Here is a 26,448-nt window from a genome sequence, read left to right as displayed (position 1 = left end):
GGCAAAGAAATGGGATATTTTTCAATGCCCAAGTTAAGCCACAATTTCAATCCACCTGACGCAGTAAAGGCCTTAAAGAATTCAAAGGAAGAAACGCAACATTTGGTGAGGTTCAAGATCAGAAAATGCAAAAGGATTTCATTCAACAATTGAAAACAGCCATTATGAAATTATGCTAGTCTAAGCCTCTGATGTATTAAAAGGTTGTAATTAGTTGACAGTCAATACAAATTATTCTTAATCCCTTGAATTCAAGTCTTTAAAGTCTGCACATCAATCTTTGATTTAAAATCTACTACGGTGATTCACAGAGGCAAAACTACAAAGATTGTGTCTTTATTCAGCAAATTATGGATCTAACAGTATAAATGCACTCCAAGAGAGCTGAGAGCTTCATGTGGACCAGCAGTAAAACACCACTTACACACTGATGTATTAGCAACAATCTAATAACCATATCCACGATGGGCAACATTTTTCACAAGCACTTTAAGTGTAACAAATAATTAATTTTACTAGAGAGAGCATAATAAAAGGCTTGTTCAAGTAGCTTTAGATTATTAAACAGGTTTATTACCTATATGACTGTACAGTATGTACTAATATACATCCAGAAGCTGCATAAAAATTAAATTGATAAAACTTCTTGAATGCAATTTTGTACAGCAACGGATTTTTTTTCAGTTGCAGATCAATTAGAAAAAACTGAATGAGGCTTTAAAAAAATAAAATAAATGTGCACTAGCTTGACAGTATACCTAAAAAAAGAAAAAAAAAAGGCTAAATGAGTTCTTATTTGTATGTTTTATTTTTTGCTTTACTACAAAAAACAAAAACAAAAAACAGTCCCAGCAATATTTTTTGCATCATCTGATTAAAAAAAACAAAACAAACAAAAAACTACTACAGTTAAATACAAAATGAAATATACCAAAACTACCCAATGCTACCCAGAAAGAAAGAAACAAAAACAGGCAAGAGTATAAAATAAAATATCTGGAAGTCTACAACTACAAAGTTAGAAAAACATTACTTAAAAAGAAGGCAAGTATCCACCACAAAATGTGCCACTTTACCACAATCAGCTTGCACATCTTTCCTCGAATATAAAGTAATGCAAATACTTTACAATAAGTTAACGCAGGCGCATCTCCCTATGACTACAGCAAAACAGTCTAATGTATCACATGGAAATACACTTTTTTTTTCTCCTTTTTTGTTTTGTTTTTGGCAACAGTTTCAACACATCACACAGAGAAATCAATCTAAGACTTCTGGGTAGCAATGTTTTTGTTTTATGTTATTTTCTTGTTTTTCTTTTCTTCTTTTGGTTTCTTGAGAACATATGTTGTGTCCACAACATCACACACTGCCTGTATGAGTTTCAGAGGCTTACAAACTGTATACTATGTATTCAAATCATATAAATATATAATATAATATATATATATAGATATATATATATGTGTGTGTATATATATATATGAACAAAAATATACTAAAACTATTTGTAATACAAAATGATTTAATGCCAAATGGAAGCTTACGATAGAAACTTCAATAACTTAAAAAAAATGAATAGGTTGATACTTTTCAGAAACATGACAATTTAGCCCTAATCTCCTTATTACAAAGGCTTTTGCGTTTGTTTTACTTTTTAAATTCTTGTTCACACAGCACTGGCAAAACAGCACTCCCCCTAGTGCCAAGAATGCGTCAAGTATAAATACTAAGAAAACACCTGTACAGTACTGATTCCTGTCAAACCTACAAAATAAGTTAATGTCAGCCAACTGTACACAGTATTTACATTTACAATACAAATGGAGCTGACTTGAGAATGTAAAGATAAGCATAACATCAACACAGGCTTTGGCCACAAATTTGATGCCAGTAAAAAGCCTCTGTGAAAGCATGAAATGTACGATCTCGACCGCTTGAGAAGTTTTGCGGCCCACTTTTAGCATGAGGACGACTGTGGCTGGATGCCAAATTAACGGTTTAAAGTTTAAGTCAGTGTGACAGTTTTCGTTTTACTCCGAGTCTTGACACCACAGACTGATTTGGTAAAAGGCTACCAAAAACGTATGAAATTAATCACTGACACTTTTTTTTTTTGCCTTGAAATGATAAAACGACAGTCATGGGTGACTAGAGTGACTAGCAGTCTCTAAGCATGGAGGTGGTGAGGAGAGATCGACACATTCATTTCAGCAGCAGCCGTATCCCGTCGGAACGTGGTAGGAGCGTGTACAGACAGGAATGGATAAGGAAGAGACACCACCTGTTACAGCAGGTGCCCAGTAAACATTTCAGTCTCCTGCAGAGACAGAGGGAGTCCGGGATGGGTGTGAGGGTAGTCACAAGCTATTTGGTACAGGAGAGGTACAAATCTGTGTGTGTGGCAGAGAGTCAGAGTCAGTCTACGTCGCTGAGGTCGCTGACTGGCTCGTCCTGCACTATGCTCAGGTGGTTCATGGCACGGCTGAAGGCGATCTGGACAGCCTTACGGATGCTGGATGTGCGTCCTTCCATCATTTTAATCTTGTCTATGGTCTTGTCTATCCCCAGAGGAACCATCTTGGATCTAGGAAGCCATTGCCTGAAGGGGAAAGCAACACTAGTGTCACATCATTGGAAAAGCAGCTAGAGGTCAATATTTCCTATGATTCTTGACAGGAAAATAGCACCCTGCTCACAGGAAAAAGCAGAAGAAAAGCTAAAAACACAACCTTAACATGACAACAACCATATATATTCTGGGTTTTGTTTATTTATTTTAAAGTAACTGACCACAAAAAACTCTTTAAAAAAAAAAGTTTAATATTTATGGAATGCAATAAGCATCTATAATTATTTTTCCCTTCACAAACAGCTTTAATTATGACCGTTTTATCATTATTAGAAATGTTAATGTCTACACTGGCCCTGCGACGTATCAGCAAATATCTTGGTATTTACCAGCATCAGTGGAGACTAAGCTGTTGTGTCATATCAACTTTGTGCTTGGTTTAAAAAAAAAAAAAAAGAAAGAAAAAGATGTGATGAACAGCTGAAAGACTAACACAGGTCAGTTCTGTCTAATATAGAAAATGTTCTTGTAAGAAAGCACAAAAAAATACATTTTGCAATCAGTGCATCCCAAGTGTACATACAGGAAAGCTAAAAGGTTTTCTGCACGGTGACGGGAGTCATGCCAAAATAAATGTGTGTGTTTAGGAAGGTGTGAGGTTTTGGAGGGTTTTTTGTACACTATTTAAATGATCCAACTACCCACTTTACTGACTGATAAATACAGACACTGGCACTCACCAACTGCGCTTGTTGTCGAAGAAGAGGACGAGGTAGAGTTTCTCTTCTGCTTTGTACTGCATCTGTTCTCCAATGCGCAGCACGTCCAGGGGAGGCATGGGGATGGAGACCCCATTGTGCTGGCAGCCCACACGTGGCATGTGGGGGTCGATGATCTATTTGCAGTAGGGGAGGTAAAAAGGGACGTTACAAACACACACACTTATAAAACATGCAAAGATATAGCAGAGAGACGTTTGCAATTTACACACACATGCACCTCCACTACCAGCTTGTGCCACTAAAATTTTGCTTCCTCATTTGTCCCTTCATGCAAAGCTCAAATTGCTGGTTTACAGAGAAATGGTGCCACCTAGAGCAAAAACTGAATATTTTTACAAGCAGCAATCTAGCCACGTTGCTGCTGAAAACAACAGCTGTAGTGAAAGGATTGCTTCGTCCTGTGGATAAAAGTGTCATAAATTTGCTATCAGTGTGTCCTCAGACTGGGAAGGAGGCAAGAAAACGTCAGAATAAAAAGATTACAGTCAGCGACTGTCATGCTTTCTCTCCCACAAGCACTCACCAAGGCAGGGTAGGAAGGGTATCCACTACATTTGGCCCAAACTAGCTTTAGGGGTTCCAATGCAACAGTTGCAGCACTAGCAGGCATCCAAATATTGCTGTTGCCAACCTCTATGGAAGTGGGAACAACACCAGACAAGTTATGTGTGAGAGTTTAAATGCACACAGAAACACATTTCAAAAAAAATAAAGCCATGCTGCAAGTGCAGGGGCACCAAATCAGGGTGGGAAATTAACTTTGGGAGCCACGGTGAGAGACAGATATTAAAATTTACCAGCCACCCTCAGCTGTTAATTAACCAAAAGGGAATTTCAGATGAGGGCCGAGTCTCCAGATGCTGACTGGTTAGATGCCACGGTGGCAGCAGCGTATAAAGACTAGCCAGTCAGTGCCAAAATTCACAAGAACTTGGCTGGTAGCTGCAGTTAATTTCCAACCCTGATTTTATATGTATGTATGAATACCAGGTGTCTGCTGGTTAAATCAAGTTAAACCTCTGAGAGTGCTTTGACACACAGTTGCACAAAAACACAGTTCAGCCACATTATTTAATTTCAGAGACGTTTTGAAACGTACGGGACCAGCAGACAACTGGGAGTATACATAACGATGTTACTTATTAGTCGTACCAATTCAAACAGACTACAATACATATTTTGTTAATGTTGTTAATATAATCCCATTTTCACATATTTACACTGGATTGTCACGATACACACTGTATATTTTGGTCAAGAAGAAATTGGAGCCTTTTAACCCTTTAATACTAAGTTAATCATATTTTATGCAGTTTTTTTGTGAAACTTTGGGACATCTATATCATCAGGGTAATTATTTTTCCTGAGAAGGCTGCAAATTCACACGTTCACATATAATCAACCATGTCAACGACTCATTTTGAATGCCTTTTGAAAAAGAAAAAAAAATCCATTGTTATTCAGTATTTTTTTTGCACCTGCCTTATTAAGAAACGGTTAATAGCCAGGAGGCATGGCCGACAAGAGCAAATATAAGAAATTCCCTAAATGTAGGCTGTCAAAATAACGTGGACAGTTAACCTGCCATTGTCTGTCATATGTTTATTATAATAATAATAATAATAATAATAATAATAATAATGGATTGGATTTATATAGCGCTTTTCAAGGCACCCAAAGCGCTTTACAATTCCACTATTCATTCACACACTGGTGGAGGCAAGCTACGGTTGTAGCCACAGCTGCCCTGGGGCAGACTGACAGAAGCGAGGCTGCCATATCGTGCCATCGGCCCCTCTGGCCAACACCAGTAGGCGGTAGGGTAAAGTGTCTTGCCCAAGGACACAACGACCAGGACAGAGAGCCCGGGGATCGAACCGGCGACCTTCCGGGTACAGATACGCTTCCCAACCCCCTGAGCCACGGTCGCCTGTTTAGTTAAGGGTAACGTTTTAATCCAATAAAAACAGGAATTTTATCGCCACTTTTTCAAAACCATGTTGATTCTCATCCGATTAGTTTGTTTGCTTTAATCCCATCTGGTTGCAGTTTAACAATAAAAGCTGTCTTTAATATTTGAAATGAATACTAGGATCCCCAAACACCAGCTTCGTCAAAAATAAACTTCTCTAAAGGGATCTTATTTTCTGCTTTTAAGGTAAATGACCTGCTCGGCATTGTTTTCAGCAATATTAATCTTTGGCTCTATTCTACAGTGCGTCTTTTTCCCCGTCTCCCTCCCCTCACCACCAACCGTTCACAGCAGCCTGGACCTGCCAGAGGCTTCTTCCTGTTAAAGTTTTTTTTCTTCCCACTGTCACCAAGTGCTTTGCTCACAGGGGGCAGTCTGATTCTTGGAGTTTTCTTTGTATAACTTAGAGCAGAGGTTGGGGAAATCCAGGCTTCAAGGGCCGGTGTCCTGCAGGTTTAAGATGTGTCCTTGATCCAACACAGCCGATTTAAATGCCTACATTACCTCCTCAACATGTCTTGAAGTTCTCCAGAGGCCTGGTAATGACCTAATCATTTGATTCAGGTGTGTTGACCCAGGGTGCTATCTACACTGGCCCCTGATGACCCCTGACTTAGAGGATATTTATCTTACAATAAATCACCTTGAGGTGACTATTGCTGTGATTTTGGATATATAAATAAAAGTGAACAGAACTGAAAAGACTGATAATAACCAAGTTTAAAGACTACTCGTAAAATCTGTTTACACCCTAAAGTTGTTTAAAAAAAAAGTTTCCTCTCTGTTGTTAACCTTGCATTTACCTCAAAAACCCAGTTTCACTATGGTTTTAATAGATTTTGTTTGCAGGACTGAGTAAGTTAATAAAGTATATTACAATTTAAAATAGTTAATATTTGTATTTCTGTGAAAGATGTCTACCCACTCCCCACACATGCATAAAAATTATTTTGACAATCTGGTCACGTTACCAGCAGCGATTCGTGCAGCTTTTGCAAAATTCCCAGTTTCGATGCAGGCGATTAATTCGCTCTTGTCATCCACAGTGTTTCTCCGGACTAAGGCGGGTTTTCCCTTCCCACATTTTGGAAGACTGAGAATGGTGCTAAAGGAAAAACACAAGAAAAACACAACACAAAGTCAACTTTCAAAAATATCTGGTGGCACGCATGCTTTGATAATATAGATCAGATACACAGCTGCCTAAACAGGCAAACTGCCTGCAGCAGGCCTGTGTTACATTATCTGCTCCTTCTTCATTTGTATTCAGCTGCAGATTATCAATGGGGAGGGGAACAAAAATTTTTACCTGGTGTTTCCTTGCAGACTGCTACATGAGGATATGGATGACTCAGAGGCGCAGCGTCTTCGAGGCTCCGCAGGTCTACTAGTTCTGCTGGTTTCTTCTACTTTTTTCTGCTCCTCAACCTGAAGAGCACCACTTGGCAGGCCTAAAAGAAGCAGAGCAGCGAATTCCAAAAATATTAGACTGAGATCTAAAGGCCACAATCAAATGACGATGATCAAGCTACAGATTGTTAAGCCATTCTCTGATTAAAGCCAACAGATAAAAAGGAGTAAACAAGGGAAGTTAATTAGGACTGACTGAGATGACTTTTATGACAACTCTCTGCATTGTTTGTGATGATAGATTAAGAGGTTGGAGGTATAGCTCAATATTAATGTAGTGATTTAATCAGAACCTTTCTATTTGTTAAATACCAGAACACAAAAGCAGAATTTACCCCATGTAAGAACGTTAAAACAAGAGACCATATGCAGAATCAATCAATGTTTATTTAAAATCTTGTGTTTTCAGAGGACTTCCTCAGTAAACTTCTCACCAGTGTCGAGTCGTTTAACTGGAGACTCGCCTGACTCTTCACGCTCTTCCTCTCCACCCTCCTCCTCTGCATCCCTGCTGCCGCTGTGCTTCCTCTTCTTGCCATGAAGCAGAGTCTCCAGCCTGGGTATGACCACTGACAGGAAGGACTTGGAACCTAGCTGTGCGTCATCTTCATCTTGCTCCTCCTCGCCCTCTTTTCCGTCAGTCCTGTCGGACTCTTCGTCTCCGCTCCTGGGTAGCTTCTGCGGGCTGGCTGCCTTCGACTTGCGGAAGAGAACGGCGGTTCTGCGGTTAACTGCGCCTGTGGGCTCTGCGAGGGTCGACGTTGCCACCACGCTCACATCACCTTCTAACAAAGGGTCCTGGAGGCTGTTGTGTGCGTGGCCATTGAGACATGCGGGAGAGGAGAGCAGGTCTGGTATTTCCCCATCCAGCTTGGCTCGCTTGCCATGAACCTTGTCTTCACAGTCAGGGGCGGCATCTATTGGTTTTAGGGTTGGGGGTTCGGGATCTGTGTCTGAGTGGATGAGGGGAGGAATGGTATCCGATGGCTCCAGTTTTGGAGGAAGAGACTTATCTCCTGTGGGGCAGAGAACAATGAAACAATAAACAGTGGTGAGCTTTATCATCACACAGGGTTCTAACAGTGTAGTGGTAGCTCAGTCGCCTGCCAGGCTTAAGTGAACCACTAAGCACAGTGGATATTTTTTAAAGACCAAAGCAACTACTATTTAGTTAGCTATTGTATAGGTCTCTCTGTGTCTCTCCTCCTGGGTGCAGGACTGTTCTGGTTGAGGCACTGCACAATTACCAATTAGCATTACAGTGATGGAGGGCTGCACATGAGTCAAATACAAAATTAAACTATATATGAACCACTAGCGCTTCCCAGTGCTGCAGCAGCAGACGGGTCTAACAGTATTCCTTGTGGAAAAATGATTTTAAACATCTAAGTTTTATACATTGTATTTAATGTAAAGGAATGTTAAATTACTAACCACTGACACAATGAGTTCAACTTACATCCTAAAGTGTCCATGACGGAGACCTTTCACTAACAATAATTTGCTGCAGTGCCCACACTTTCTCCTTGTGTTTGCACAAATGCTGATGTTGCACATTATTATATGACCTTTTGTTTATCATACAAGTAAAACAAGCAGTGTTTAGCATAAACAGGGTGATCTTTATAAAAAAAATGAACAATGAATTTTTCCTTTGCACTAGCAAAGGATGTAATGCCATCTTTGAATTGCAAACTCTTAATTTCAATAAGTGGCTTTAAGCTTGAGAAAGCCACTGCAGTCACACTCTGTGTGTGTGTGTGTGTGTGTGTGTGTGTGTGTGTGTGTGTGTGTGTGTGTGTGAGAGAGAGTGTGTGAGAGAGAGAGTGATCATGTCAAAATGCTGGAAGGTTATTTTTCCATAGATGTGGACAATGCCACTTCCTCAGACCCATTAGGGGTTTGAGTTCCAAGAGGGAACATGCTTGTTTTCGGGATTTAGCAATAACACCATTTATCTGATGCTAAAGCACAACCACCACTGACAAGTAAACCTCGAGTTGTTCCGATTTGGTTCAGCGAGTCGGAATAAAGACTTCGCAAATCGCTTTGTGTATCAGAAAGCACTTTGAACAATTCTAGTTTTAAAGTTTAGCCATCCTTTACAGAGTATAGATCAAAGCTAGTGAGTTTTGTTTTTCACACATCTACAGTTTTTTTTAACCACCTGTGAAACTCTTCCTGAATAAAAATGAAACAATACTGTATTTTTATACATTTTGTTTCTACAGTCAGACTCGTGGGAGTCTGCAGTAACTATTTAGTGTTTTATTTCATATTATTTATTTATCAAAATATACACTCATGGTGTCCTTAAAGCAAGGAACATTTCTGTGACTGAAATTAGAGGGGAGAGGGTGCAAAGGTCTGAGCATCTTTTTTCTCCCCTTACATTCAGGTCAATTTTTATGCACCAATTTGTGGCTTTTCTGCTGCAGTCTTTTTGGTCACATGTTCCAAAACCCTGGACTTTAATAGCTTGTATTGGTTTCTTCGAGATTGCTGCTCATGTTCAAAGACGTTTAGCATAGTAACAAAATCCTAATCACATGTTTCAGATATGTTAGTCAAACTATTATTTTACAATTAATGAGCAAATAAGGAAGGAACCAATCCAAGTTTGAAAAATATCACCTAATAGATAGCTTTGTTGTATTTGAATTAGAGCTGGGCGATAGAACGATAACGATATGTATCGCGATATAACTTTTACTCGATAGAGAAATTAAGCTATCGCGATAGACCTCGCCGCTCTTGTCCTCTTATAAAAAAAAAAAAAAAAGGGTCAGCCGATCCAAATTCAGTACCGCAGAGCCGAACCAATCACAGCCGCAGCGTCACGTCGCGTGACTTGTTACGTACAGCGCAAGTGCCAAGCCGCACGTGTTTGTTTGGGAAGCAGCCAGCGGGTAATGGAGCCAGCGCATAATGGAGGAAATGAGCATGACCGAAGAGAAAACAGATGATGGTTCCAACGCCGGAGAGATTGTCGAACGGAAGAGCCATAGAAGTTCCGTAGTGTGAAGGTATTTTGGCTATTTCAAGTCTGACAAAAAACAGAGTAGCGTGCACTGTAAATTGTGCCGAAAGCAAGTCTGGAAATACAATAAACTGGTGCATGCGTCACACTGTGCGCCACGTTATTGTTTCGGTGAAATGAATTTCTACAATACTGTTACTGTTACTTCTACTCTCTGCAGTGTTTAAATGCTTACATATACACACAGTTACTGTCCGTCCACACATACGACTCGGTTCTGCTTCTATGCCCCAGCTTTGTTTACTTTTTCCCACCGAGGCTTCTAGACTTCTGATTGGCCAACATTTCTGCACGGTTAGGAATCTAGCGCCACCTGCTGCTTTGGCATGTTCATAGCAGCGTTTTCCTTCATTTCTGCCTTTATGTGTGGACGGGATTATTTTTTAAAACGAAAACGGAAAATCTCAGTTTTCAAAAATACCCGTGTACGTGTGGACGTAGCCTCAGTCTCTGACTGGAAGCGCTAATTCGTCATTCGGCTTTTGTCAGACTAAAGTAACTGTTTGAAAAGCTAAGCTATACAATAAGGAGAGATTGAGAATTTCCTTTTAGTTCTCAGTTTATTTGATACTGACAAAAGTTAGTCAGTTTTGTCTGTTATTCTGTAAAACAAACTAAGATTTATTTTTAGAATTAATATTTTGTTTCTAAGTGGAATTGACAATTTAGTCTGTTTCATTTGTTCTATTTTGAAACTTAAACGCTTCAGCGGCTGCCTTTTGTGTAGTTTGCAATATTTGCCTTTATTTATCTGAAAAAGTCTCATGTTCCTTAAGTACATCTACCCTGTTGAACTTATTATGGGAAATAAATATTTAAATAAAAACAAGCTGCTGATTATTTCACATTTTACTTGTGAGCAACGGCACATTTAAATCTTACAAATATAGTTATTTGGCTTATATCGTGATAGATATCGTTATCGCCTGAAATGAAAAAAACATATCGTGATATGAAAAAATCTCATATCGCCCAGCTCTAATTTGAATGTTTTATTATGGATACCTATGATTATACAAAGCACATACAAATGTTATTATTAAATGAGTAGGGAATATCGGTCTCCTGTGGCTGTAAACATACATAGTTAGCCATCATCTTGCTGGATGACAGACTGTTTTTGGGATCAAAATTCAGATAAATGCAACAACACGTGTTTTAGTATTATAGGTAGCAGCGTATGTATTGAGCCTGCAGTTCTCCTAGGAAATGACAGGGGCCACCTACACCTTTAAGGAGTCTAATCTAGCCTCACAAAATTAAGAGGGAGGGGGACACCACAAATAGTGTAGATACCACAATAGCTCCACTCCAATTTGCTGATAACAAAGACAGTATGAAAATATTTTTCTTGTTGTCCATTTTGTTTGTTATTGTGAAATCTGCTTTGTTCCATAGGCTAGAATGTTTGCAATGCCTAACAATAGTTTTTGTTGGGTTCTTTGCAGCCAAGTGACCGTGAGCCATGTGATGTTCAATTGTCTGCCATTTCGATGAGTGTGACAGTGTAGTGACAGAGAATAAAGTGTCTGTTACACAGAGTAGTCTGGTGCATGACCATCTGGCAGCTACTGGTCGCTAGGAAAAACATGTACTCTCTGACCAAATGGGAGAAAGCCTCCCTGGGATTGTTTTGCTCACTTACAGATATCTGCATTTACCTGCCACTAGCAGGAAATATGCAGACTTGTCTGAGAACGCTTGTCACACACTCTGAGTGACAGTGAAGCTGTAAAAAAAAAAAAAAGAAAAAAGTTTGACTTCAAAGTAAAAGCTGTGTCTCGGGGCTGCAGCCAACACGTGCAACTTTTACTTTGTAACTGAGTTTTCTTCCTTTCTGTTTTGTGTGACATTTTTTAGTATCTCTCAGCTAGTAGTTAGAGAATGTTTGCAGACAAAGGCTCATCTTCCTACAGGTGACTGGAACAAAGCAACCACATGGAGGATGATTGTATGTTTGGGGATGTGTAAACATTCTCCAATTCTACCCAGCAGCAGACAGCATCTTCCAGGAACCCACCAACCAGTCAGGGAATGCACGTTTTACCTTTGTGGTTGCATCACATCCAATATTAATTAAATAGTCTGTCACCAACATGTCAGTGATTTAACACGAGTAATTACTACTTATTTTGATACTGATTACTACACCTGTATTGTAACCTCTCTACTAGAAGTATATCTATTTATCTGTCCATTTATGAATTTGAAAAAGCTTCCTGGGTGGAAAAATTACCAAATTTTACTCTAAACTTGTGTTAAACATTAATATAAAGTAGCTACTTGTTAGAAAATAATATAATAATCAAAATGCTCTAAGAGTTTTCACCTCATCAACATAGTATACAATTTACAAACATCACCATATCTGAAAGTAATGCTCACTTCCGTATAAACAGAGCAGGTTTCATAATCATTCTTAAAACTAAACTGTGATATTGTGATTTTCCCGTCCTCCCGACATGCTTTATAGAGAGAACATCATGGGACTTTCTGGTTGTGGTTAGGCTAGGTTAAGACTTAGGTCTGACCTTTGACCTATACTCGTGATTCTCTTTACAATCGCAGAGACTGTGACGACCAGTGGGTCAAGCAGAAAACCAACTTCAAAATAAAGCATTCACACATACCGTCATCCTCAGAGAAATGCCCATTGGGCTTCAGTCTTTCTTCCTTAGCTGTAACCAGCTCTGGGAGGGAGAGAGCTGTTGAAGACGATGCTGAAGTTGTTGGAGATGACGAGGAAGAACAGTGGTGGTGAGAGGGTAGAACTCTCTTCAGGCTCATTTCGTTGCGCACATCATTGATGGTCTTTTTCAGCAACTTGAGCCGCTTGCTGCGGGAGGGGCTGGACTTCATGGCACAGGTGAGATCAAACTTCTCAAGTAGCTGCTGCAGCTGCTTGTCCAGAGGCAGCTGCTCCCGATTAGCTGGTACTAGTAAACGGTCCACTAAGAAGATAATTAAAACAAAAAACAAACAAGGAATCATTAGAAGATAGATTGACCATAACTACTTTATAACTAGTTATTCAGAGAGGCGTGCTCTTCCCTTACCATCCTCCCAAGAAAACGATGGTGGTGCTTTGACTTCCGGAGCATCTGCAAAATGCATGCCGCTCTCCGTGTCAAAGCCAATTTTCTCTGCATCTCGACGGGCCTTTCTGAGCAAGGCCCCACCCTGGTCTCGGAGTCGCACAGCAGCCCGATAGAAGTAGGTGTCCTTTGAGTTATATTTCATACAATTTTCAATAATGAGGTTAAAGTCATCCTCAAATTGATCAAAGTTGTTGTAGCCTTGGGCATCGATGCGTTTCCGCATGGTGGAAAAGTCCATCGGGTGTTTGATGTGGTCGAGATAATCAGGCACCTACGAGAAAGCATCAGAAATATGAATATTTTGTAAATTACTTTTAATAATGTTTAAAAAAAAAAAGTAAGCAATGTTTGAACTTGGCTTTTTAAATTAAAGATTCTTGACAGCAATTCAACCATATAGAAATTCCACCCACCCAATAACAGAGTCTATTCCAAGAATCAGGAACCTACTCAAACAGATTCAAGATCAAAAGCTGCGCCCAACGTGGGGCTCGAACCCACGACCCTGAGATTAAGAGTCTCATGCTCTACCGACTGAGCTAGCCGGGCTTATGAGGAAGAGCACCCTTCACCTCTAAGGCCTCCCGACCATGCAGCAGACCATGAGCTCTTGTTACACATTCACCCTAACAGGAAGTCACATTGCTTAACACTTTTGCAGAATGGGGGGTGGGGTGGAGTAATGTCTAACATGAGTCACAGAGATCAGAACATGTGACTGGAGCAAGCAGTTGAGCGCTGGTTGCTTGCGTGAAGCTTCTAACAAATGTTTGAGAAAATGCAGAATAGAAAATTCTTTAGTAATTTTAAAAAGTCTTATTTTGTGTGCCGACGATTTATAGTCAAGATGTTCACAGACATAAAATGTACTTTCCCAGAGTACAAAAGTGATCAAATTGACTTCCACAAATAATTTATGTCAATGTACCATTTCTGGTACACTCATCTGACAGTCAGGAAAAAGAACTAAAGGCAAAACACAAGGGAAAGTGTAGAAATCTGAACCAATAAGCCCTCTTTATAGCCAAATTTTACAGTTCTTTTGACCAATAGTCTTCTGGCATCTTAACTCCCTCTGTTCTCTTTTTTTCCCCTTCAGCTTCAACAAGTTGCAGCAGATGGCTGCCCCTCCCTGAGCCTGGTTCTGTCAGAGGTTTCTTCCTTTTAAAAAGGAGTTTTTCCTTCCCACTGTCACCAAGTGCTTGCTCATAAGGAGTTGTCAGATTGTTGTGGTTTCCCTCTGACATTGTAGGATCTTCATCCTACAATACAAAATGCCTTGAGGCAGCAGTTTTTGTGATTTCGTGCTATATAAATCCCAACCAGCACACACCTTAACTATCCATCTGTTGCCAGATATTACAGTTGTTCCTACAAGCATGTCAGCACTTTTTCTTATCCACTATTCTTCTTCGAGGAGCTGGCATAATGATACATGGCACATCCCATGTGTTAATCAGTGTTTGAATTGTATGTGTCATTAGTGAAAACACAGCAAGGGACTTGGCAGAAACAAGGCAGAGCCAGAAAGAAGCTTACAGTTTTAAACTTCTGCACAGAATAATTGACAGTACTACAGAGTGAATCAAAGTACAATCATGGATAGAATAGATGGAAAGTGTTTGAATATTTGCTGCATCACCTCAGTGACATCGACAGGCTGGGTGAAGATCCTGGCCTGATCTTTTGCCTGGAGCTGGTCCAAGAGGGCTCTGAGCAAAATGCTAAAGGGTGTTAACTGCATCTCTAGAAGAGTCTCCTGCAGTTTAATCTACAAACAAACAAACAAACAAAAGATAACAGTGAGCATCATCACATTTTTGTTTTGTTTGAACTTTTTCTTAAGATATTAAGACAAGCACAACTCTGTCCAACCATGCATCACTCCCCTGTCCTTACCTCTTCCCGCTTGAGCTTCTCCCTCTTGCGAATTAGTTCCAGCAGCAGTCTGGCTCTCTCTAGGTCATGTCGGAGGCGGTGCCATTCCTTCAGCTGTTCCTTAAGTGCCCTGCTTTCCTCTTCACTCTGCCTCTGGGGAACGCATGGAAATAAAAAAAATATAAAGGCACATAAAAGAACTGAACACCAGAAAATTATCAACTTGCACAAATTCTCAACAAACAAATGCAACAGCAACTTCTTTCATTTGGCACATAAGATGCCCATTTCACAGCAAACTGCTATTGATTCACACAGCATGGTCAAAAATCTCATTAACACAAGCAATAAAGTGTTGAACAAAAACATTAAATTGTAACAAAAGCATAATTTATGACTGTGCAAATAATGAGACAACATATTTGAAAACCTTGGGAAAGAGATAAATGAAGGCTACAAGTCTTGTGCGCTTAACTGACAGAGGAACAAACCGGTTGCACATTCTTCTGTGACTGCAGTCTTGTCTGAAGGCGTCTGATGAGGGGCAACCCATTCCTGGACTGCCGTTTCAGTCTCCAGTAACTGAGGACCAGCTCTACAAAGACTTTCTTCTTCTGTATTGATACTTGATTCAGAATGGTTTGTAACCTAGAGGGATGAAAATGAGGGATTTTAGAAAACCAAAGCCATTTCCCACTTAAGTAGAAGGTTGTAGAAAAATATACCTGTGAGCAGGAAAAGTAGGCACAGTAGCAGGCGGTACAGCTTCACTTTCCACATCAGGCTCGGGCTTCTTGCTCTTACTCTTCCGTTTCTGTTTTCCTTTGGACTGTCCTTTGCCCTTGTCCCCTTTCTTACAAAGTCCATTTCTGAGTTTGGCTTCATCATACATGGCAAGAGGTCTCCTCACACACCCGTTAGGTGTGTGGGCGCCACAATAGGCCGTCTTTTTCACAGAGAAGGTGGGCTCTCCTGTTTCTGTCACCTCTTTGATTGGCTCCATCCTCATGAATAGACCAGCCTTTTGGGCACAGCTGACATGGAAGGCAGTGTAACAGTTGGCTTTGTGGCACTGGATGCAAGCGCCGACCCCTTTCTCCTTGCAGAGGTAGCACGTGAGCTTCCAGCGTGCTGGAGGAATGTGGCTGATGCCGTCGATGGGCTCAATGAAGGTGGTATTGGAGAAGCCCACCTCTGGGACCCAGAGGGCACAGACTACATGGCCCCAGCGGTCATCATCAGTCTTTTTTACTGCTCCGCCCTTATTAGGGCAAAGGATGCACTCTGCTGGCTGAGTCGGCAACTGAAGGCAGTGTCTGCAGTGCCACTGACCCTCGGGAATGTAGGGCACTCCGTAACACTCTTGGTGTACGGCCACGTTGCACATGTCACAAAACAGGATCGCGTTGCTGTTGTGACACTCTCCGTCCATGCAGATGCAGCAGACAGCATCATCATCGATAGGAGCTTGCCTTTCGCTCCCTTTGTCCAGACTCTCCAGGTACAATTCTTTCTCAAAGCGATCAATAAGGAACTCAAAAACATTGTGAGACACCTGACTAACCCCTTCGCTTCGTCGTTTTTCATTGACCAAATCCAGCCAGGCGTAATCTTCTTCATCCATGTCATACTCTGTTTCCTCATCTAGTTCTTCCTCCGTCTTATCTATATATTTATAAAAGGCAGATGGGCGTTTAGGAACAGCTGGAAGATTATATTCTACAGTTCGGAATTTAGGCTCTGGAAGTTTTGGGCTAGCGTGGCTACCAGCGTGGTGTCCTCCTCCCTCTACATGGCCTGCGATGGCAAGTGCGGCATTCTTCTTCTCCTTGTTTTTCAGTCTCACTGACCTCAGGAGGACCTGCTGTTTCGATTTTTCCGCATTCTCCTTATTGCTGGTGCATTCCATTATCTCTTGCACCATGGGGTCATCATCCGAGATCACGTCCAGCTTGTCATATATGCTGAGCCGGTGGATGCGGCCATCGAGTTCGAACTCTACCATGCGCTGCGCCTGGGCATAGGTCAAGATCTGCTTGTTGGGCGAGGGCTTGATAGGAGATGGCGGCCTCTGCACCGCAACCCGGTGCTGCCGAGCCTTCTTCTTCATCTTGACGCTCCGTGTTGCTGTGGAGATACACGACAGGGATAGCGGTTAGACATGTGTATGGGATGCCTGGAAGCATCCCAGTTGAATTTTCAAATAAAGGTAATAACAGTTACATTAGAAAATTAGGTTATTTACCTAATCACAGTAAAATACAATAATTTCACTGCAAACTTAAAGACAGACTTAATTCTCTGATACAGCTTCTTTTATGCTCAACATTGCGACGAAAATAAAGTGTTAATACGCAAATAAGACGTCTGGTAAAAATCAGTGTACCTGTTTAACTAACAAGCAACATCTTCTTATTCCAACTGATGTCTTTTAAATGAGAACGGGAGGGGGGAGTTAAACACTCTGCGGGTTAAATGTATTAGAAAGTAACAGAGTTTTGGTGACTAAGAGGGCAAAAGAAACTTACAGTTTTCACCGATGCCCCCTGCCCCCCCCCACCCCAAAAAAAAAAAAAACACAGATTAGCTGTTGTAAATTAGAACATAGCAGCCAGTTTTTACGTTACAATTTTGTCAATGAGCCCATGCATTTAAATGGGGGAGGGAGGCGGTTACACGGGGCAATATGGGAGCGCAGGAGTTAGCACTTGCCCATTTGCTGCAGAGGTATAACGCCTTTTCAGCAAGGACTCGCAGCCAAAGTGACCAAGGTGCTAACAATAACATTAGCTAGCCAGCTAACTAGCAGACGGAGCTAACCGTCTGCTAAAACGGAGCGAATCGCGTAAAAAACAAAAACAATAAAAAACAGTAGCCCTTAAAAGGCCGCACTATAGCTAGTTAAGCCTATACATATTTTTTTCTTTTTGCATTTGCACAGCATGTCCCCTTTTCGCCAACGCACCGACCACAGCATAGCAAATAAAACCCAGCACATACCTCAAATTCACGAGCAGTTTTGCTAGCCAGCAGTCCTACAAAGCAATGGCAATACGGCCTACTAAGTGGCGCTAATTCCGGGCACAATGTTCTCATCCAACGGGCGATACGGGGCTCTTTTCAGTTGCTAATAAAAGAGGAAGAGGCCGCTTTGTACCTTGAAGTTTCGATATTAAACTCTACACAAAGCACACAAGTATTTGCTGTGTGGGCCATTTACTGGCTAGAGTCACTCGTTAGCCACAGTCGAGCAGAGGCAAATAGCAGTAAGAGCAGCAGCCGCACGAACGGATCATCCCCCAACACAACAATGCGTTTCAGCAGACAACTCCCACCCGTACGCACCGGTCTACGTGTGACGCTGGAGGTCATGTCTGTGGTGAGTCGTAGATTTCACACAAAAGCCCATCTGTCACACAATCAGTGCGTTGCCTTTTGTAATAACCATACTAGCATTGCAAAGACAAAGCTGCAAACCTAACAAAGCGCGAATACGGACAGTAGCGCTATGTAAGGAACGCTGAGACATGTCTGTTTTGACTCTGGGGGCCGTGGCTATCAAGTCATAAGAGCAGCGGATAAGACGACTTTCAGAGTGTCATGCTCTGGCGTTATTATTTGCTCTTGTAGTAATAGAGGACAGGTTGGAGGACACAAGCAGAACATGCCACACCCCAGTGACCGGTCCGCTGGGCCCAGACGTCTTTTTTAAGGGCAAGAACCCCCCTCGGTTTAGCGCAGTTATAATTTGCATTGATTAAAATATTTTGCATTTACTTTTTTTGGACCCCAACGTGGCACTCCAGACCGTGAACGCAACACACGCGAAAAGTTATTTATTAACTGATGTATTATTTCGCAATAACAAATGGATGTGTTAGTTTTTGGTCCTGTTACACCGGCAGCATGCGTAAATTTCTAAAAAAAATCTAATTATTTTAATTTCTGTGAAAATAGGTTATTAGGTCGTGTAAACGGGTCGACAAGTTAACTGAATATGCAAATGAAGTAATTGAATCTATCATTAGAACGGACTAGTTAAACATTTCTGTTTATAATTAGTGAAACGTCAAAGTAAAACACCGTTTTATGCAACTTAATACTAAAATTTATTACCCCCTTCGCCATACTGGAGACCCAGTGCCCGGTGACATCATTAAAACCTGTTCCTTCCGTCCGTCGCTGTGTGGAGCTGCTTCGGCCGAACGCGAACTGCTAGCAAACCAGGAGACAAAAGCAACAAAAGTGAACCCCCCTCCGGATCAATCAAATGTGTCATATTTAACCGTTTAGGAACCGAAACCCAGTGAACAAGTCGTCGTACTCAACAGTAAGTATACTGAACTCGTATGTGTGTGTGAAAGGGGCTGAATGTGGTGAGGACGTCGCGGTGAGTCTAGGTCTGATTCGGATCCCGTGTGGTTCGTGTGTCGCCACGGCTGGGTTCTGCCTCGCCAGGTTAGCTAGTGTGTCCTGTGTGTGGCCTAGCTGGCAGCTAACCAGCTAGCAGTCATGGTGTGGTCCGAAATGTGCTGAACGTGTTCCTCGGGGTAATGCAAGGCTAATAAGATAGTTGTAAATGCTGTTATTTTTTGTGATACAAATCCACGCCACACAAGTGTTGTGTCTGCGTGGTTTTTTGTCTGTTATTAGCCTTGCGGCTAAGACAGTTAGCACCAGGATAGCCACCGTGGTGTTTGCTGATGATGTAGCGTAACTGCCAGTAATGTTTATTATAGAACGTATTGGCATATATTGGTGGTGCAAGTTTAATGGTAAGTGTGACTTTTTGTTCGTTAGGGGTCGAGTCGAACGCCGGTGTGTAAATACCTATTCACAAGTTCTCTGCTAAGAGAAGATGCAGGCTAGTTAGCGTTGGCTATTTCTGCTGTCCTCTCGCATCTTCCTGACTAGCGCTTTAGCCAAACCCGGAAAACTGGTTTGCCACTGCTCACGTAGAAAATTACTTGGTTACATTTAAAAGCCCCATCTCGTACTAGTATTTCGTTTTAAAGTTGGTTGTTTTTGGACACATTTTAATGTGTGATTTATGTCTAATCTAAATTTGAATTTTAGATATATTTTTCTCTTTTTTTTGTTTGTTTTACTTTGTATTAGAAAGCTCATATTTAAAATAACCAGATTTACATTTGAGCGAGTACTTAAGCTAATGTTCTCAGAGCTGATGTATTTTTTTTAGTTGCACACATTTGGGTGTTAACACTGAGTGAGTTTTGTAGTTAAGGAAAAATTGCTTCAACACTGACCCTAGTTTCTTTTATTTGGTTTACACAGCATTCTCTCAGTTAGCTGGCACATAGAGGCACTATGTTATTATATGTTATTGTAAATTTGGCAGTAAATATTACTGCCAAATTATGGAACAGAGGCATAACATTAATTTGTCATTCTTAATGGACCACATTAGACCTGACCCCATGGCCTATTATGTGTCTGCAGTTAGGTTGAATTATATTTTTTTTAACACCTTTCAGAATGAAAATGCCTCCACCAATAAGGCTCAAGAGGCTCACAGGAATGATTTGAATATTGAAAGTATGAATGAATCCTATGCTATGGCTTTCCTAGTAACAGAATATAACACTCGAGGGAGATTTTGTGCTGATGTGATAGAAAGCTACTGTTATGAAAACACCAAATGGCAGCACATATTGGACAAGACAATAATAAGAATTTTTCTGTGTTTTTCCTTTAATTTTTCACTTGCTTGTTGCACCTGGGTATATAAAATTGTATTATATCAGATTATCATACTTTTATACCAAAAAAGGTTATTACATTGTTGGTTAGTACTCTCAAAAGTGTTTTGCTTGCAGTTGTACAGGTTTGTTTTTGCTCATAAACTGCTCAAGGATTTCAATACAATTCAATCTACATACTCAAGAATGTACTTGAGTAAAGTTTTAAACAGCTTGGCTGTTGTGCAGCATATTTTTAGTGGTACATAAATGTGATGTGTTACTTAATACAATCAGACAAATGGTAAATGGCCTATATTTGTATAGCGCTTTACTTAGTCCCTAAGGACCCCAAAGCGCTTTACACTACATTCATTCACCCATTCACACACACATTTACACACTGGTGATGGCAAGCTACATTGTAGCCACTGACAGAGGTGAGGCTGCCAGACACTGGCGCCACCGGGCCCTCTGACCACCACCAGTGGGCAACGGGTGAAGTGTCTTGTTCAAGGACACATCGACTGAGACCGTCCGAGCTGGGGCTCAAACCGGCAACCTTCCGATTACAAGACGAACTGCCAACTCTTGAGCCACGACCGCCCCGTATAAGCCAGATACGGGGCGACGATGAGGAAACTGTTCAAATCATTACATGTGTCAAAAGATTTTTTTATCAAGTCTTGCGCTGTGGAAGTATGGGATTTTGCAACTTGGAACAATGATCGCGTGAAGCAGCAATTCAACGGAATACACTTTGAGCAGTGCTCTGCTCATGAATTTCCTAGGTAGCCAAGTGCATTTAAAAGCTATGACGCAATACTTGAGCATCACAATGATCCTTAAAAGTGCAAGCTGCACCTGAATACTGCAAGACTAAGCCTCAACCCGTCTGTCTATTCCGACAGAATGGTTTACCCCTTACAAAATCAAAATTTCTATGTTTACTAAAACTGTGCTTGCAGAGTCAAATCAATTAGCAGTCCTTCTTGTAAATTGTACGTTTAATGAAACCTGATTTTACTTAAGTGCTTTTGTTTTTCAATCTCTGTACTTTCTTGTGGCTGTGTGTGGCTAAATGAAAGTACAATCTGCTGTTTATGGCACAACATGTTGTGTTACTGGTTTTTGGAGTCGTGTTTATTTTTAGAATACCCTTATCTGATCTATTTTTCTCTCGCTTCCTATCTTTCTCTAGGTCTTGTAGGGAGGAGTGGAGCTACTCCAGTCATAAATGGAGAGGGACGAGCACACGCTCTGTGTCCTGGACGGCAACACCCACATCCCAACACCTGCTTGAGAGCTGCTGTATCGATGACCACAGTTGAAAAAAGCGATTGCATTTGACACCGCAGACCTGACTATTCTACAGAAACACTTGGGCTGCTGCCATGGATGGGGAGGAAGAGGTCTCACATATGGGCGAGGAAATGGTCAGTGAACCTAATGGCTCCATAGAACGCAGAAAAAGAGAGGCAAAGGGGACCTGCCTGAAAATTGAAGGGCAGGATGGCTATGTGTTCAAATCCTACAGCATTAGCCCCCGTGAAACTGCTGATGCAAAGTCACCTGCTTGCTCCTCAATAACACTGGATAAAGACTCTCTTCCTTGTTTCAACTTTTCTTCTCAGGGTGACGGACTGTTTGAGACAGACATGGCAAATAAGAGTGCTGCAGCTTCTCCCACTCTTTCAGACAAATGCCTAAACATTGACACCGAGGGAAATGGAGAGAGTGAAAAGTATGAAAATGGCAGCGAATTGAGTGAACATGGCAAAGGGGAGATCCAGGATGCTAATGGAATGGAGGAAGAAACCCAGGATGATGACAGACTACCCTTTGGCAGCTCAGTTGGCCCTTTTGTAACTAAAGATGGCGATGACTATAGCAATTTACTAAGTGGATACACAAGCACCCTTTATGATGTCGCCATGGACGCTGTCACTCAGAGTCTTTTGTCATCTATGAGGAGTCAGACCAACCCACGGAAAAAATCTCCAGCATGGAATCATTTCTGCATATCACCACGAGACAGTACCAAAGCAATCTGTTTATACTGCATGAAAGAGTTCAGTCGGGGTAAGAACGAAAAAGACCTCAGCACGAGTTGTTTAATGAGGCACGTACGAAGGGCTCACCCCACTGTGCTTTTGCAAGACGGAGCCGACGCATCCTCAAATAATCTGACTAGCCCTCTTGCCTCATCTTTGATACCTCCCTCCCCAAACTCACCAAAAAACGGAGACTTGACAAATAGCATTGTTAGCTCTGCCTCAAAAAACACTTCACCGTCCACCTCCTCAGCTGAAAATTCAGACCTGTCATCCAAAGAAGTGTTACCCAAAGTCGAACCAAAACTAGAACCGTATGCCAATGCCGACGCTGTTTGCAGCACCCTCCCATCCTCACATTCCAATGAAAACAATGCCGAAGACATGTCAGACGGAGGGCCTGAGCGCCTTCCAGGGACCCCAAAAAGCTCTAGCTCCCGTCGCAGGTCAGCTGTATGGAAACATTTCTACCTGTCGCCTGCTGATAATTCCAAAGCAGTATGCATTCATTGCATGAATGAATTCAGTAGGGGTAAAAATGGAAAGGATCTGGGGACAAGCTGTCTTATCCGGCATATGTGGAGAGCCCACAAAGAGGTTGTAATTGAGGAGAATGGACAGGGAAATCACATTCCGCCACCCTATACTAACCCGCCCTCGCTGCTGTCCCGCACTCAACTACAGGATCCACTGGAACTCAAAAAAGAATCACCCCTTCTTCCATCATCACCAGAAACCATATCAGATGAACTACCCCAAAGCATGGAGGAAAGCATGGATATAAAGGAAGAATCTGATGAGGTGATGCATCTCTCAGGGCAGGAGACCACACTCAACCTCTCCTTCAAAACTCATGGGGAGGACACACCCCTGACTTCATCACCATGTGACCTCTCTGAAGGCCCCAGCCTCAATCAGGATCATTCAGTTTTTCAGCAAAACAAAAAGATCATGAAACGGGTTAAATCAGAAGTGTGGCACCATTTCATAGTGTCACCTGTTGACCAGTTAAAAGCACTGTGCCGTTACTGTCCGTGTGTCATCAGTCGGGGGAAACGGGGCGATTTTGGTACAAGCTGCTTAATGAGACATCTAATGAGACGTCACCCAGATGTCCTCAAAAACCAAAAAAGCACAGATGATAAGGAATCTTCCCCTCATCCCTACACCAATCTCACTGCAACAGATCCAGTTTCAGCCAAAGAAACTGAGAATCCCCTTGGTGAGAAAAAAACACAAACCATGCCTGTTTTCAGTAAAAAGACGTCAAAACTGTGGAATCATTTTTCCATTTCGCCTGCTGACCCTACAAAGGTGGTTTGTTTGCACTGTAGCCGCACAATTAGCAGAGGCAAAAAGACTACAAACCTCGGCACAAGCTGCCTTTTCAGGCACATGCAGAGGTTTCACGGACATGTTCTTGAAAGTAACAATACTATCTCAGGTGATGTGCCGTCTGCTGAAATTCATGTTAAACAAGAGCTCATGGACACTTCTGTTTATGAAACGGAACAGAATCGTGAGAGATTTGATGAACACCACCCGGTTGCCAAAAAAATCACCAAACTTATTGCAGAAATGCTCGCACTGGATCTTCAGCCATCAGCTATGGTGGAGAATGCTGGACTGAATCGACTGCTAGAGTACCTCCAGCCTCAGTATTCTCTACCACCCTCTTCTTACTTTACCAGCACTGCCATACCAGATATGTACGAAAGGGTGAAGGAGGTTGTGTTGACCCACCTGAAAGAAGCTGAAGGTGGTGTTGTCCACTTCACAACTAGTATTTGGGTCAGTAGCCAGACAAGGGAATACCTAACCCTTACCGCCCACTGGGCGACGTACGAGTCAAGTGTCAGACCCCAAGGTCAAGACTTTCACTGTTCTGCTCTCCTAAGTGTCTCACAAATAGACTCTGATCACGATATGCATGACATCCCAAAGCAGCTCGAGTATCTGTGGGATTCTTGGATCAACTCATCAGGGCTGAAAAAGGGGTTCACTGTAACAGACAACACCACCATCAAAAACACTTTGGAGGACCACGGTCACTTCACCATGCAGTGTTTTGGACACACCATCGACCTCATTGTTAGTGAAGCCATAAAAAGCCAGCGAATGGTTCAGAACCTTCTGAGTATTGCACGAAAGATCTGTGAGCGTGTGCACCGCTCAGCAAAGGCCAAGGAGAAGCTGGCTGAGCTCCAGAGGGTCCATCAGCTGCCAGAGAACCAGCTCATTCAGGACGTCCCTTCCAAATGGATGACCTCCTTTTTCATGCTGGAGCGACTGGTTGAGCAAAAGAAAGCCATCGACGAGATGTCGATCGAGTGCAATTTCAGGGAAATGATCAGCTGCGATCAGTGGGAAGTAATGTTGTCAGTCTGCAATGCACTGAAACCTTTTGAAGTTGCCTGCAGGGAGATGAGCAACCGCACTGCCACTCTGGGACAAGTGATACCACTCATTCATATTCTCAACAGAAAAATAGACTTGCTGTTTGACGAGACCGTGGGAATAGACAACATGCTCAAGTCTCTAAAGGAAGCGATGGTGAGCAGGATGTCTGCAACTCTTCACGACCCTCAGTACATATGGGCAACCATGCTGGACCCACGATACAAAACGTCATTGTTCACAGAGGAAGAAGCTGAAAGATGTAAACAAGACCTGATCCGGGAGCTGGACATGTCCTGTTCTACCTCAGTTGCAGTCAAGCCTCTGCTGCACAACGGCTGCAATGAGGCCAACGTTTCATCCAGCACCGCAAATTCAAACAAGGACAACCTCTGGTCCTTGATGGCTGACATCAGGCAAAAGATAAAAAACGAGGAGAAGCCAAAGTCCTCAGAGCTGGCAGTGCTGGAGTATCTTGAGGAAGACATACTTGATCAAAGCTGTGACCCCCTTGACTACTGGAACCTGAAAAAGTTCCTATGGCCTGATCTTGCCAAAGTAGCCGCCCGCTACGTGGGTTGCCCTCCGAGCATTGTCCCAGCAGAGACACTGTTCAGCACAGCTAGTGTCAACTGTGCCCTGAATCAGCCCAGGCCTTTGCTAGAAAACATGGAGGGTCTGCTGTTCCTCAAGGTCAACCTCCCCTTGATTTATTTTCAGTACTGATCATAATTATTTTGTTGAGCATTAACTTGAAAACCCTTTATTTAAGGACCAAGTTGCATAGCTGTGAAATGGGGGGTGGGGTTCTGTCGGGCAAAATGTAAAATATCATTGAATACACTGATTTTCAATGCAAAGGCCAGATCGAGGCTTTATTGTATTCTCTGTACTACTGTTAAAACACTTTGGAGCTGTTGTGATGAAAAGTCTCAGAAGTGTATCAGGGAGGGAGGGTTTTTCTAGCTGTAGGGGTTGGTGATAATGTGTTTGCTTCTAAATCAATGTTTTTCCTTTGTCTACTCTCTCCTTGTGCCTTATCCAAAACTACTTCAGGTCAAAAACGCTGTAAATATTGTTGAAATTGCGCAGATCACGTCAGGATGCTTTTTTTTAAATATTATGATTAAAGATAAGAGTTGTTTTCTGAATGAAAACATGGCCCCCAAAAAATAAATAAATGCTGTGACTGAAAGATATTTTAAGTTTATATTATTTAATTTCCATTGTGAATTTGTGGCTCACGGTACTGTCATTTAGAATTAGTTTTTTTTTTTTTTAACTTGCTGATATGTTTTTGAGATCATGTATAATATTGCTGTATTTTCTGAATAATGGGGTTTGTTTGGAATATACAATTTGTCTCTCAAGCACAATTTAAGTTTATGTCCAGGGGTTTAAATTATGGGTTTATTATTGAGTAAAACAATGTACTGTACATTTTTATATTAAATGACTTCTGAACCTAATTTCATAAATGTTTTAGCATTGAGACTGGAAACATGCAAATTTTAGTCATTTGTAAATAAAGGTTTTCCTTACACAA

General features: G+C 41.7%; 2 protein-coding genes and 1 non-coding gene across 12 annotated transcripts; 1 reads left to right on the top strand and 2 right to left on the bottom strand.

The window, feature by feature from the left end:
• Positions 1-1,825: 1,825 nt before the first annotated feature.
• On the bottom strand, positions 1,826-19,007 carry brd1a (bromodomain containing 1a). Of its 9 annotated transcripts, none has more exons than XM_080291716.1 (13): positions 18,869-19,007; positions 15,478-16,879; positions 15,232-15,400; positions 14,774-14,905; positions 14,517-14,645; positions 12,833-13,145; positions 12,407-12,727; positions 7,171-7,752; positions 6,636-6,777; positions 6,298-6,431; positions 3,878-3,987; positions 3,313-3,467; positions 1,826-2,602 (listed from the first exon to the last, which is right to left on the bottom strand). In XM_080291716.1, the coding sequence occupies exons 2-13, from the start codon at positions 16,860-16,862 to the stop codon at positions 2,419-2,421; spliced, it is 3,756 nt and encodes a 1,251-aa protein (XP_080147842.1). In that variant the 5' UTR covers positions 16,863-16,879; positions 18,869-19,007; the 3' UTR covers positions 1,826-2,418. The 9 variants fall into 9 exon arrangements, with proteins under 9 accessions (XP_080147842.1, XP_080147844.1, XP_080147841.1 ...); XM_080291718.1 differs by lacking the exon at positions 18,869-19,007 and adding an exon at positions 18,098-18,232; XM_080291715.1 differs by lacking the exon at positions 18,869-19,007 and adding an exon at positions 17,753-18,064.
• Positions 13,351-13,423, bottom strand: trnak-cuu (transfer RNA lysine (anticodon CUU)). The gene has a single exon. It is a non-coding gene; the product is annotated as a tRNA-Lys (tRNA).
• Positions 18,606-26,448, top strand: zbed4 (zinc finger, BED-type containing 4). 2 transcript variants are annotated; one of them, XM_026146079.2, is made up of 3 exons: positions 18,937-19,082; positions 21,653-21,887; positions 22,086-26,448. In XM_026146079.2, the coding sequence occupies exons 2-3, from the start codon at positions 21,846-21,848 to the stop codon at positions 25,626-25,628; spliced, it is 3,585 nt and encodes a 1,194-aa protein (XP_026001864.1). In that variant the 5' UTR covers positions 18,937-19,082; positions 21,653-21,845; the 3' UTR covers positions 25,629-26,448. The 2 variants fall into 2 exon arrangements, with proteins under 2 accessions (XP_026001862.1, XP_026001864.1); XM_026146077.2 differs by having other exon boundaries at positions 18,606-19,082; positions 21,653-26,448.

This window comes from Astatotilapia calliptera, chromosome 17, assembly GCF_964374335.1.
Source record: "Astatotilapia calliptera chromosome 17, fAstCal68.1, whole genome shotgun sequence".
NCBI classification, from domain to species: Eukaryota; Metazoa; Chordata; class Actinopteri; order Cichliformes; family Cichlidae; genus Astatotilapia; species Astatotilapia calliptera.
The sequence above is the reverse complement of the archived record's forward strand: the minus strand, read 5'-3'. Positions and strand labels throughout refer to the sequence as shown.